Source organism: Mugil cephalus, chromosome 8, assembly GCF_022458985.1.
Source record: "Mugil cephalus isolate CIBA_MC_2020 chromosome 8, CIBA_Mcephalus_1.1, whole genome shotgun sequence".
Lineage (NCBI taxonomy): Eukaryota > Metazoa > Chordata > Actinopteri > Mugiliformes > Mugilidae > Mugil > Mugil cephalus.
The window spans coordinates 4,457,096-4,471,632 of NC_061777.1; the positions used below are offsets into that span (position 1 = coordinate 4,457,096).

General features: G+C 38.9%; 1 protein-coding gene across 1 annotated transcript in view; it reads left to right on the forward strand.

Annotated features, from left to right (window-relative positions):
- The window catches only part of dapk1 (death-associated protein kinase 1), an 85,070-nt gene that overhangs the window by 41,393 nt on the left and 29,140 nt on the right, over window positions 1-14,537 (forward strand). Inside the window, exons 5-10 of the mRNA XM_047591168.1 lie at window positions 3,968-4,097; window positions 6,544-6,592; window positions 6,722-6,748; window positions 10,592-10,744; window positions 13,875-13,920; window positions 14,030-14,119. Coding sequence (XP_047447124.1) covers window positions 3,968-4,097; window positions 6,544-6,592; window positions 6,722-6,748; window positions 10,592-10,744; window positions 13,875-13,920; window positions 14,030-14,119 — 495 coding nt within the window. The remainder of the gene's footprint in view (window positions 1-3,967; window positions 4,098-6,543; window positions 6,593-6,721; window positions 6,749-10,591; window positions 10,745-13,874; window positions 13,921-14,029; window positions 14,120-14,537) is intronic.

Genomic DNA, 14,537 nt, shown 5'->3' on the forward strand with positions numbered 1-14,537 from the left:
CAAAAATGTCCCCAGCTTTAGCTTACTATGAATGAGGGGGGAAAAAAAAAAAAATGTTGCACGTAGACTATAATTATTACGGTAGCTGGTCACGCAACTATTGACATTGCAGACATAGCAGTTTAAATGTGTTTATATGTAAAATAGTCCATCCTTAGTCAATCTACTGCATTAATTCCTCTCTTAGCCAGTAGAAAATGTTGTAAACACGTGATTATGCATGAAAACAAAAATACAGTGATACAATCAAAGTACTGTGATACACATTTGTGGTCAAACCATCCAGCCCTAGATTCTACTGTTACTACTACGCTGCAGAAAAAAGAAGAATCTAAAGTTTCTGGTGCTGGCATCCAAGGGTTCTGTGTTAGCACGTTCATATTTCAGAGTCTCTCTTAGAGAGATTTCAATTTGTTTTCAGGTGATTAAATGTCCTCAAAATGAAAACCTAAAGAGGAGGTAAAGAGGTCCACTGAGGTTCCAGTGAAAACTTGCCAACGGTCATCTTGTGTTTCTATGACAGTTTTGAAAAGATTCCTCCCACACGGACAAAGCAAATGAACCCCGTCGTCTAAACGCTGGCGCCCCTGGAGCAGATATGAGTTCTGTTTTTTAGCTAATTCATGGGAGGCTAATTAGCGTGACTAATCTCTCCTTTTCATTATGTAGTGTGGGTAGTTGAACCTCCTGAGGGAGAAACCTGTGAAGGTCATGGTGCACTGAAAGCAGAGCAGCACATTCATAACAGTACGCCAGGTTCCCGTCCATAAGTGTTGTGACTGCTCTCAGTCGATATCTTCGATCAGTCGTCCACTAATGGCTGCATATTTTGGCATGTAAAGAAAAAATTGAGTCACGGGTGAGTTCTCCATTTACAGAACAATCCTCACAAGTCATAAATCAGAGTTCAGGACATCTGGCCTCAAGGCCTGTGGGAGAAAACAAAACTTCTGTGCCACCAGACGCTTCTGATCAATGTGAGAGCTTTTAATCACTTTAACGAATGCTGCATCCTCACTTTGGACATGACTCGCTGTTATTCACTGTCCAGCAGCGGCTCCGGATAAACTTCGTTTGTAGAGCTAATTGACTTTGTTCAGTTCTGCAGAATCCAACTTACAAAGAGTAAAGTTTATTATAGCAGATTTCTTGTGTAATGTGAAATGATTTAAAATACATGTTTTATTTTTATGTTCAGCTGCCACCAAATATAATAATTTCATTTACTAATAAAACATAAAACACACAAATATATAGACACATATTCAAAATATTTTAAAAAATAAAATGTGTAGCAGACTTGTAGATCTCCTCAATGTTAAATCATATTTGTACAACTTTTTCTTAATTTTTCTAGTTCTTCTTTTAACAGACCAGGAGAAAGGTAATAATAATAATAATAATAATAATAATAGTAAAAAATGTAGATTTGCCTCTTTTCTCGCTTTTCCCAAAAAAAAGTAGTAAATCAAGTATCTAAACTCAATCAGTTTACAATTCATACATTCAACATATCCAATCACTTGTATTTTTCTCCTGAGATAAATGTAACAAAATAAATTAACAAAAAAATAGAAGTAGAGCGTTGTATATATTTAGCCTCAAAAAAACAAAACAAGTTCCAATCTTAATTCAAATCTTTAAAAAGTCTGTAAAAACTAAGTCAATATTAACATTGTTCCTAATTAAATGTAATTAAAAGTGCATTTGCCCATTTCTCCAGAATACCTGGAAACATTTTTTACTACCTGTCAGTTATTTACAGTTTACTGCTTGTTACTGAGAACTTTCTGGGAGAGGCATAGTAGAAATTAAACACGCAAACAGTGACGTACTTATGTCAATACAAAGTTACACTTTTCCCGGTGACGTACTGGGTGTTAAAGGGTTAAACTATACTATACTCTATACGAGTAGAAGACATCGAGTCTTCGTAGGTTCAGATCAGTTCTACTGATACAGTAATTTTACCATTTGATGTCCTCAGGAGCCTTGTGATCTGGGCAGGACTGATGATGGTTAATGGTTAATGGTAAATACAGGAAATGACATAGATGTTAAAATGTTTAATTCTTCCTCTTTATCATTTGTGATTAATTGGATGGAGAACAGGAAGAGCTCGTAACCCACGCGTAACGTCGCCTTCCTTCACTCAGCTTGTTTGTGTATTTACAGCTTTGAATTAAACCAACGAGATTGAGGCGAGCCGGAGTTTGATTGTCGTTTCTCATCCTCTTTGCGTTGGCACCGCTGCCCACGGCCGATCTGTTCTTTCCCCAAACTAAATCCTCAGGCTGAAAGGGCAAAGGTTTGAAGGGGAAGATGGACTCGTCCAAAGGAAGCATTGTGTCCTCAGGAATGTCCGGCCTCTGTGCTTTGGCTTCGCTTAAAGCGCATCTTTGCCGTTCCTCCCTTTCTCCTGCTTCCTCGAGAGGTTTTTACTCGTGCTTTGCATAGGATTTCCATTCCTGATGAGCCTCCTTCCTGGCAGGTTGTTCCTGGTTTTGTGTTTCCTCTTAGTTTGTGTTCGATGCTGATCATTTACAAGCAAAATCCTCAACACTTTCTCCTTTTATTTTCCATATTTATAAGCATTAAACTAGTCGTTGCACAGATACCTGCACACGAGGAGCATCCTAACTAGTCAGAGGTAGTAAAGAGTTCAAAAAACTACATCCAAAATGGATTAACAGCATCTGACATTCTCAGATTAAGTTGATTAAATAATATGAAGAGAGACAGAGGTTATGTGAGGATTTACACAACAATCAGAGGAGTCAGGTGCTTCTGTCTCATGATACCGTCAAAGATATGGCAAAAAAAGAAAGATAAAACAAACAGAAATAAAAATGACCAATATCACATAGCAGCCTGATTCATAAGTTCGTCATGTAAATGTTTTCTCATAGTAATTTAGTGCATCATTGTGATGTCCTTTTGAAGGAACCAAAAAGAGTCAGTCTACAGTCCGATTGAATAGAACTAATTAGACTGAGGAGCAATTGAACCATTTAATTCAGTTTCAATTTAAACCCAAACAATGTTGATCAGATTCTGACTCTAAGTTGCAAAATTTACATTATTATTTTTACTATTTTGCTTGTAGTTAGGAGACATACTCCTAACTTCATAAATTTACTCTTCATCTTTCTGACAACAGAGACTTTAACTTATATGATGCCTTCAGGAAAACAGGAAATTCTATATTCGAGCTTCTGATTTCATAACGTTCACGTTACAGTTTAACTCGGAGGAGAAAAAATAAGTTTGGTTTATCGTCATCCTTTGCTGAACATTAAAATATGTGCAGCAGATATTAGTTTATTTTGGAAGCAGGAATTTCTGACAACTAACAGCTCGTTTTTCCTATGTTGTCTTGAATACAGCATCAGATGCAGCTGGATATCTACCATGTTTTCCGAGACTCCCCATCCTACTTCTGATTGGACTAGTGATGTTAGTTTAGAGAGGGAAAACTGTGTTACTCTCATTCCATTGATGTCTCATTATTCTTTACTATCAACATTTTTAAAACGTGTCTGTTTTTTTAACCGCAATCAAACACCACATGCAACATGGCGCCCCAATACTTTAAGCCCTGCATTTTATACATGTAGGGAGACTCGTTCAAATGCAATGCTGGTTAAAAACTGGTGAAACAGGTGAAAACTGATGGTGAGCTCAGGTCAGACTAGTTTTGACTCACCCCCTGTGATCTCTGGGGCACAGACCCCAGGATGGGAACCACCGGCTTAGAGAACCAATTCTTTTAAATGTTAAAATGACGCTCCAAAAGTTGTTCAGTACTGGGCAGCAGCAGAATAAACGTCAAAGTGAACCTTCAGCATCTATCACACATGGGAGACACTCATTCACATATCCTATTGGAATAATACAGTCTATGTATGACTTTAAATCAAAGTCTTATCCTTAATTATGTCCTTTTTTTTTTCCTTTCTGTTTTTAGCCGGAGAACATCATGCTGCTGAACCGCTCTGTGCCTCACCCGCGCATCAAGCTCATCGACTTTGGACTGGCCCACAAGATAGATTTTGGCAACGATTTTAAAAACATTTTTGGAACTCCAGAGTTTGTGGGTCAGTATTTGTCTCATTGTCTTATGTGACATCTTCGCTTTAACGAGTTCACCCGCCCCCGTTTTCCTGCCTTCGTCTCTGGGGGCGCGTATTATGAGAGCAGGTGCCAACAGGGCCGCAGGGACTGAGCCAGAGAGAGACCTGATAATAGTCTGCTGATTATCAGAACTGGCCCTTTTCCTAACACACACACACACACACACACACACACACACACACACACCAGTGCCATCTGCCCTTATCTGCCCCTTTGCCAGGGGCGGCCGCCAACTCTCCAGCCTCCCCCGCATGATGTCCTGATGTCAGTGCCCACATCCAGCATCAACCAGGCCAAGACCAGAGCTTGTTCCCAGTTCAGCAGGGTGTCAGTGGTCAAATGGTGTAAATAAAGATCAAGTGGCAAACGGCCAGATTTCTACAGAGGGATGGCTGATGCAGAAAATTAACCTCTGCAGCGTGTGGTTTTGTAGACAGGGTTCCTACGCAAGTATAGAAAAGTATGGTATTTGATTTAATAAATGTCCAGGGCTGCAAATGTATGGAAAATGAAACGTTTTTTTTAAGGCGTTTGGCAGCACAGCTAAAATAAAATGTTTAGTGTAAGAGCACACAGTAGATGATCATAGATGGATGATTCATGTTCAACTTACAATAATAAAAAAAAGCAACTCAAATGTTTTATTTTCACCATTATTTTCACCAAATACAGGCCTATAAATGTTATTGACGTCTGTCAATATGTAAAAGGTCCTCACTTAAACATCCCAGCGTGAAATTACTCAGAAAAATTCTAAATACTCAATTAAACTAGTCTTACTGTTATTTAGTATTTATTATTTTTAGTGTTATCAGTATAACATTAACGTGCTAGCCATAAAAACTTAGTAGTAACTGAGGTAAAGTTATGTGTCAATTAAATGTGTCTATCTACTAATTACATGCACACATGGGTTTCACAGTATATATGACGCTAGCTGCTATTTTTCTAAGCCTTTATTCTAGATAACTAGCTAGCATAAGGTTAGCATAAGGCTAGGCTAACTTCAGACTTCATTAATTTGTAAAGCAGCGTTTTTTGAGTTTAAGGTTCACATTGATGATGGAATGACTTTATTTTTCCTGAATAAAAACTTATCAAACATCAAAGAGAGACATTGACATTTACCTCACAAAGTAGGGAAACATCCAGTTCTTCCTTTTAATCTTCTGCTCCATAACTTTCTCTGTTTTTTTTTCACTGGAGTTTCCTCCGTGTTTTCCTGATCCTGTGCTGGAGCCGTAGGCTGAGCACTGTGGCATATTTTAACTTTTAATCCAACTTTATTCTCTGTTATTGCCACTTCTCTGTGGGTGAATATTGGTTAGTTGTATCTAACATGTGACCAGCTCAGAACCAATCAGCACAGAGGGACAGCTCAGACGCCCCATTCCCTGGTTGGACAGACTCTCTCTAATATACGGCTCTGAAAAAAGTGCATTTAAAAAAGTGAATTTATCTTTAATTTATTTGTGTGAGCTACATGATCTAGCTTTAATCTTCTGGAAATTATTTGGTGACATAACAGCTTATGTATTCAGATTAATGAAACCAATTCATTACATAATTTCCTTTATCTACATGATACACAACTATTTACTCAAATGCCAGAAATAGAGTCTGGAAAAAGTATGAAAGTTTGAAATTTTCAAGTGTGCAGGAACTCTGTCTAGATGTACATCCAAATGTTTTTGACTATACTGGGAGAGTTGAACCAGGCTTGTGAGAAAGGAACAGGTGCTCGTCATATAATCAACAGGAAGTTGGTTATTGTAGCACGGCTCGTTGATTTGGTTTAGCAACGCAGGTGGATATTCCAAAAGGGAGGCTGTGACGCATGGCTCGTGCAGGAAATTAAGGTAGTTTACATCCCTTAACGCGTAATTGCTGCAATTTGCATCCAAATCGTGCAATCATCTCCATCTCTGAGTCAGTTAAATCCGAACACAGAGGCTTAATGCATGTGTGTTTGATACAGTGGGACTCAAACCTCCTGAGGAAATCATTTTGAATAAAAATTTGCCTCGTTTTCAGTATCCAAATAATGCAGTGAGATTTATCTGTAAATCCTCGTTTATCCACTAGTCGCTAATTAAAACATAAGCTATTCCCTGAATTCTGTTACAAATTTATTTTGTCTAAGATTCATTAGAAATTAGTTTGTCTCTACTTATTCACACAACTGCGGACTTAAGAGGAAAGAAAAATAGAAGTAATCACAGCTCTGGCAAGTGTGATTAAGAAACAACACCTCTTAAGAACAAAAAAACAAAAAAAAAGTACCCAGTTTAAATTATGATATGCTTTAATTTTGTTGTATTTAGTATGAAAAATGAAAGAATAAAGTTTAGTGAAAGGTAAAGTTAGCGTGAGCTGACCTGAATAGTAATGATCTCTTTTCCCTTCCAGCTCCAGAAGTAGTTAACTATGAACCTTTGGGCCTGGAGGCAGACATGTGGTGAGTGGATAAACAATCTGCTGCTCTTCTTATTTGTGGAGAACATCTGCCTGGATGTGAATGTATGTTTTGCTGTGAGCGTCACACACATTAAGACTCTCTCCTCTTTCTCTCTCTGCCTGTTTCCAGGAGTGTTGGCGTGATAACCTACATCCTGTAAGTATCTCAAACTCCACCAGTGACGACATATCATAATGTTAATGTCAGTGCAGGGTTTTCACAGCGGCCTTCTACACCTTTGAGTCTCCTCGCGAACCCCGGGGCGTTGTCCCTCACTCTCAGTCAGATTGTTTGTCCAGACGTAAAGAGGTTAATGGCTGCTCTTTGACCTCTCTGTTGTTCAGCTCGATGGAGCCAGCGGCGGTCGTGACGCCGTTTGTCGTGAATAATGTATCGACCTGCAGCGAGAACCGTGGAGAATATTAAGACTGTCTTTTAGTGCGTTTGAGCGTGAGATTCTTTCTTTGAACGCTCTGCACTTCATTTCAATCTGCCTGATGTTGTTTTCATTGGCTTTTTAGTTGTTTTTTTTTGTCACACCACCATTTGCATGATGTGCATTTTTGTCGTGTTGTACAAAGAATCCTTTAAATGTGTGAAATGTGGGCAGCCCTAGGAAGATATTTAAAGCTTTAAACTGGGGGCCTGGTTTGTAGGAAATTGAACAGGTGTACCTAATAAAGTGGCTAGTTGGTACAGTCAGAATACAATAACGAATCTTGAAAATGTGGATGGAATGTGACATTTTTAATTTCTCATCATTCCAGATCTGTGATCCTCTCCATCCCTTCCTGCTTTTTCCTGGTGATTTTGTTTTTGTTTTTGATTGGAATGAGGTTACATAGTTTATGGTTTAGTTTATGGACAGTTTGGTACATTATGCAATCATTCTGGAGGTAGTTGCCTCAGAGCCTCAGAAGACTGTGGCGGTGGAAGAGCATTTATTAAACTCGGACTGAGATAAGGTGCTGGAAATGTGTTACACCGTGAGGTTGTATATAGGGTGAGAGTGAAGAAGAAAAATGAAGGGCTTCTGTTTGTGGATAACTAAAAAAGAAAAAAACCTTCAAGGTGCTCTTTGGTGCAGTGGTGATGAATTGTGGCAAACAAGAAAAAAAAAGGTGACTTTCTGAGGTCCAAACTTTAAAAAACCTTTATTAAAAGTGGCTAATACATAAAACTTAAAATGCACTTCAATGTTTGAGTTTACAGCTCAGAAAAGCCTATTTGTGTAGTTGAAAATCAAGATGTGCCATTTATATATTTATTTTTGGTAATGACTGTCTAAAGTAACGAGCATGAACTTGCCAGTCAACTGAAACCGACTCTGGTCTTTGCCCACGGTCCGATAAGTCGTGTTTGATCTCGACGCCGCGTTTATCTCATATCCCAGACGAGACACCTCGTCCCTCTTATAAATGAACCAATCAGGGTTTCAGCTCACGCCCTGTGTGGATCAGTTTCACCCTACAGTTCAGTTTAAGCAGCTGAAGCAGTGAGTTTTCCCTGAAGCAGACATGTCAGCTCAGTTTGAGTTTAACGGAAAGGGAATTAAAAAAAAAAAAGGTGCAGGCCCTCGATGACCCCCTGCTCTCGGTGTGGCTGTCCTCTCTTTAAACCCCGCTACGAGGCTTTCTGAGCTCACCTTTATCCTTCAGAGTGACACCTACACAAAACCAAATGCAACATGTGTTTCCAAAAACTGCACTTTAGCTGCACATGCCCACACAAACGGGTCGAGTGCTCACCAAAGAACAGCGAGGCAAACGAAAGGTAAATGCCAACCTAAAAGTGTTCTCATCATTATATAATGCAAAGATTACACGGGCCGCGCTTTAGAAAACCGCTTTGGAAAAATGATGCATCATTTTGTCTCTGCGTTACATAGCCCGGAACATGTCGAACATGCGATCCTGTTCATGCTGTCCGCCCACACAGCTGTCACAGTTTCCCCTGGCAAAGGTAGAAAATAGATTGTTCGCTGCCTGTTATCACAGCAGAGTGTTCATCTCTTCTCGTTGGAGGGGATGTGACCAAAAAAAATAAAAAATTAATTAATTAATTAATAACAGCTGGGAACACCTCAGTAAACAGTTCTGGATGTCGTCTGAGAGCATCTCCTTACTCTCTCTGGGATTATTTTGCACGAGCCAGGACCTGGTTGCCACAAATAACGAAAGCTTCGTTAGGCAGCTGCTTCTACAGGGAAGCAAACTAATATTTCCTCTTGGTCGATTTAAAAGACTTAACCTCCCTAACCCCTGCTCCCTACGTAGAGTTTCACTATGTAGTGAGACTGATACTGAAATGTCGATACTTCCAGGTATTTATGCTCAAAAACGGATGCATTTGATACTTCAGTCATTGGAGGTGATGTAGCAACACAGTGGAAAGTAACTAAATTATTGAGTTGTGGCAACACAACAAAGCTTGTGAAACATCTCAGGTTAAACCACAACACGGAGTATGAGGCATTTATGACGAGGAGGACGGAAGAGGAGAGAACAGAGTCGGAATTAAGATTCATTTTATAGTTCAACAGTAGTTTACTTTAATGGTTTTATTATATTGTTTGTTTTTTCTGCTCGGCAATATAGTAAATGAGTCCACTACCTCAATATACTTCAGGGTTTAAAATAAATAAATAAATCACTCTGATGTCTCATATTCTTTATGAAGCTATGATTTGACGCATTAGGGTTTATTTACACAAAATATCAGTATCAGATCGGTATCGCCGATACCAGCCTGAATTTTACTCAGTAAAAGGAAAATCAGTGGTATCGAACATCAGACACTACACGTATCATTGTTTGACACAAAGTTAAAGACATCACTGCTGTCGCATCATTACATGTCAGACTGCTGCAACTTTACTGATGATTTTGTGAACAAATATGTGTGATGTTCATGAAATAAAAAATTATGGTTAAAATAAAAATAAAGGGAAACTTCAGAATATGTGTCACTTTTTGCAATGCTTAATTGGAAATTTTAGTCCCCTATGAAGCGCGTGGAATTTGATCACTAAGGTTTCCAACACCACTACAAAAACGGCCAGTGGTTTGTTACCGGCCGTTAGGGGCAGGTTTCGGTCTCAGCCTTAATCACTCGTGGTGAATGTGGTGACTCAGCGAGTGTTGACTCTCACTTCTGCCCTAATTTGGATTTTAGGTTGTTAACATGGGTTTAATTCAGCATGAAAAAAAAAATGTGCACAGTGGATCTCAGCGTCTCATTTGGGAAAACAGTGGATGTCCCTGCTTAACACTTTCCTTGTGAAAAAACTGCCTTAATTAGGTGTCTGTTGCGAGCAGCTGCTCTTTATTCGGTCGATAAATTCATACATTTGCACTCAACTTGAGCTTGACCTGCACCACCTCCGTGTCCGTCCCAGCTGGAATGTTAATTAAGAGGCTGGTGTTTTGACGATGCAGAGAAGTGGAGGAGCGAAGGCCGGGGTTTAGGGTTTGTTACGGGCCGATGTTTGGTTTAACTGCCCCATCGCTAGGAGACCTTGTCAACTTGACTGCTCAGCCCTTAGTTGTTCATAAAAACCCGCCTTTGTTTTGTGCTTCTGTAATTTTTTTTTATGTGCACATTCAGTGGAGAGGTGTGGAGAACCGCTTTAAAATTCCTGCACTCAAACGGTCCAGCTGGCTCTCCTTTCGATAGCGTTTGACTAATACGCAGCGAATACTTGAGTACGATTGCAAAGGTTGGCTAATGAGTCACCTTTAGTTTGCTTCACAGCTCTGTAATCACACGGCCTCATCAAATAATAGTGTGGCCCCAGTTTCGGTTTCGAGGGCCGGAGCTTATCAGCTGCGGGTGAAGACGTGTTTGGGCCAAAAGCCAATCAGTTCTTTTTCCCCTTGATGACAAGAACTATGAGAATGAACGAAAAAAGCAATGTTGGTGTCAGGGTTGGTTAGACTGAATTTTAAAAAAAATTGTTGAACTCATTGTAATCAGAAAGAATTCCCTCGTGTCTTTCAGCCTGAGTGGTGCCTCTCCTTTCCTGGGCGACAACAAGCAGGAGACGCTGGCCAACGTATCGGCCGTCGACTACACGTTTGACGAGGAGTTCTTCAGCAACACCAGCGTCCTCGCCAAAGACTTCATAGCACGGCTCCTCATCAAAGATCCAAAGTACGTTTTTGGCCATCTTTCCTGATTCTTCCATTTCCATTAGATTTAGGACTGAAAATTCAGGATTAATCATGTGGAACATTGTGGAAAATGCAAAGTTTCCCCAAGTCCCATCCAGGCAGCAACTTACAGGTCTGAACGATGAAACCCATGCATTACGTGCAAACAGCTGCAGTTCATCGAGTGGCCACTTGAGGCTCCAAAAGGGAGCAAATCCCAATAGACCCCCATGTTAAAAAGCCCAACTTTACAGCATTATTATCATTTATTTATTTGTTATTAAGGTTTAAAATTCTGCAAAATTAAGGGAGTTCCAGCTTTGAGTGACAGGTGGCAGCCTGAGCTAACAGGTAGCGGAGAGTTGGGTGGGCGGGTCTAAACTTGCTTTAGCTCCGCCCCAACATGACCGCCATGCAAGTCCATATTTGGAGTGTCCGAGTGTGGGCAGAGTAAAGCTCATCCAACATGGCAACTGCAGGCTCCGCCTACTTCACGGCTTCACTTTTGAGGTTCAGAATCCAATGGGTGACGTTATTAGTTCACTAAATTATGGCGTAGAAACTGTTTTCCTTTTGTAAAACGTGGAAGCATTAAAGAGATAGGATGGGACTAGATAAGTTTTACTTCCTCCTACTCCTTTTTGAACATATTGCATGTTTCTTTCTTCTATTTTTATATTTATCCGTTTCTTGTGAATAAATTTGAAATATAAATAAAGCTCAAAGTGGGACAGAAATTCAAGAAACTGGGCAAGAAATAGACAGTATAGACGTGGCTCACTGAAGATAGACGCGCACCCATAGATACACAAACACACACACAGAGGTAGAGGGAGTATGATACAGGTACTTTAAATTGAGCCTGACATGATTCTGCATAAAAAGCCAATAAGAAAAGTGAATGTGAGCTTCCTGCACATATTCCAGCTACTCCTGCCTCGTCACTATTGTTCAGACTGTGACTCTGCCTCATTACAGAGTTGCTGTAGCAACAGCTGAATGGCTGCAGCTGCTCTCCAACACATTAACTGCCATTAAAACTCTTTGTCTCGCTCGTAATTACTCCTGTTTCTTCGGAACAATGGAGAGACGGCGGCGAGGGCGCTGACAGAGGTGAATAATTGTAGATGTGAAGATAATTTCATTTAGATTCGGGCCACAGTAGGACGGGGACCCGGGGAAGTGGCGGCTTTAAACAGACAACAGGCACAAGGAGGAACTGACTTTTACAAACTTCACCTAATGGGGCTTTTAGAAATCCCAGGCTGAGTGCATCATCATAATGGAACGCCTTTTAATTGATCTACATCACAAGGAGACACGGGTCCACTCACAGGAGGAAGATTAATGCAGATTAGAGACGCCTGTTACTCTGCGCTGGTGTTTACTATCAGACTGGATAAAAACTCCATCGGGACATTCAGTCTTCAGCGTACGTCGACTGATACTTCAGTGCGTAGAGTGGGGGACTGAAGGGTTTTCTGATTCTGATGTGTATGAGGAAGAAGGAAGTGGTGCGTTTACTGGACCACACCAGTTTACACGATGGTGTTGTTAGATAAGCTGAAATCTTTTTTTTTTTTTTTTTTTTAAAGAATCTGTAACAGTAGAAACAGTAGCGTTCCACTTAGCCCTGAAAGATGGACACATATAGTTAAGAAGCAAAAGAGAAACAGGATAAATAATACAAATACCCAAGGGAATAAATTGATAGATGAGGTAAATAATAGTAGTAATACTGAAAAATAATAGACAAATAAATAGACTAATAAAATCCATAAAGAGGCATAAATAATAAATTAAAATAAATAAGTAAATTTGTTGTAAAAACAGACTAATAAAATCAATAAAGAAGGATAAATACTTTAATTAATAATAGAAAATATAATTAAAAAATTTAAATAAAAAATAAAATAAATTAATTAAAATGAGAAATAAATTAGTAACAAAACATATAAATAGACAAATAAAATCCATAAAGAACCATAAATATCTAAATTAATAAAAAAAAATTCAAATAAATAAATGAGTAACAAAAACAAATAAATAAATAGTTAAGTATTAAAGATATCAGAATATAATCTACTCAGAGTAATTTGCGGTGGCTTGTTGGCATCGTTGTCATAGGGGAGACACTTTATCAAATACTGTTTCGAGCCGAGCTCTAGTGTATAAAACTACAAAACCTTTTCTGAACAGCGCGTCGTTGTTTGTCATTTAACTGAGGGATTAAACCGAGGGAAGTAGTTAGTTGTTCTTTCTGTAGAGTTTTCTGACGTTTTAGTTTGTCGTGTATTTTAGGAAGAAGTAAAGAAATTAATGGCGTAAATATTGACAATGGTTTTTTCCAGTACCTTGTTTGAGGACGTAAAGAGAAGTATGAAAAGTTTCAAGAAGGAAATGAGATGTTTTTGATAGAAATATTCTTTTAGGCTAAAACTTATTAAATTATTGTCACAATTGATTAGTTTGTCAGGTATTTTCACAAATTAGTGTTTGGACAGAAAATAGGACAAATATTCAGCTCAATAACTCTTGTTTTTTTTTTGTTTTTTACATTTTTATAAATGTACAACACAGCCACTGTCAAACTAATGGCTAAAGCTCCAAGTCTTTTCAGTGGCGACTGTGCAAACATCATGGCGTTAACCTCAGTGGTCTTATTCTAATGAAAGAGGAGGCCAAATAGTTTCACACATGTTGTTATCGATGAGTCACGTACTTGAAATAAACTGCATGTTATCTGTTCATAATGAGCTGAAGAGATAGGATCTCAAAAGTCTTGACAGTTGAATTGTGCTTCCTGTAGCAGTGTTTCCTCATTCGACTTAGTTTCTTAAAACCACCTGTGCGCTGTGTGTGTAGGATGTTGTGTTAAAGTCTAATTCCAGTTACTTTCATAATGACTGTGTGTGTTGTTGTTTTTTAACACACTAGTTCCTAATAATTAAAGGTTACTGCTTTTAAAAACCACCCACCCATTTTCTTGGACTCTTAGAGTTTTTCCCCTATAAAAAATGAGAAATAATCCACAGTACTATGGTTAAGGTGAATGCTCTGTATCAAAAACATCAAATCTGATCAAAGCAGGATAAATAACTTTATACTTATTTATGTTTTTCTCTCTGCAGAAAGAGAATGACGATTCAGGACAGCCTCCAGCACCCCTGGATTAAGGTTGGTCTTGTCTTCGTCATCCACATCCTTGCTTTATATTTTTTTTTTCTCACCTTCTGGATTCTGTACCAAACATATCCTCTTTGCTTCATCTCGTTTGTGAAATCAGCCTAAAGACACACAGCAAGCGCTGAGCAGGAAGGAGTCGGCCGTCAACATGGAAAAGTTCAAAAAGTTTGCAGCTCGCAGAAAGTGGAAAGTAAGTTCTTTAAAACCGCCTCAAATTTTTTTTGTCAGACTTTCCAGAAGACAAACCACCAGGGATGCTCTGATCTGACTACTTATTCCAGTAATGAGTAATCAGACTAAAGTAACTTATCCAAGTTGCTGTGCGTTAGTATTTTTCCCATTTTCCTGAGTAAAAATGTTATATTTTCACTTTCTTCTTGTGTCTCAGGGAGTGCGACACGTTATGTTTATAATGTAATACCACACAGTGACACAAACACAAACAACAATGGAGTTTAAATTAAATTCAAATAAAGAGTTGCACCTAATGTAGGAGGTGACCCACCACTAAACAACAAAAACTGGAAATTTATGCAAAACCAGGAAGTGGGGAAGAGTTGAAGAAGTTTGTTGAGCAGTATGTTGTAGAGGAAAAGCTAAAATAATAA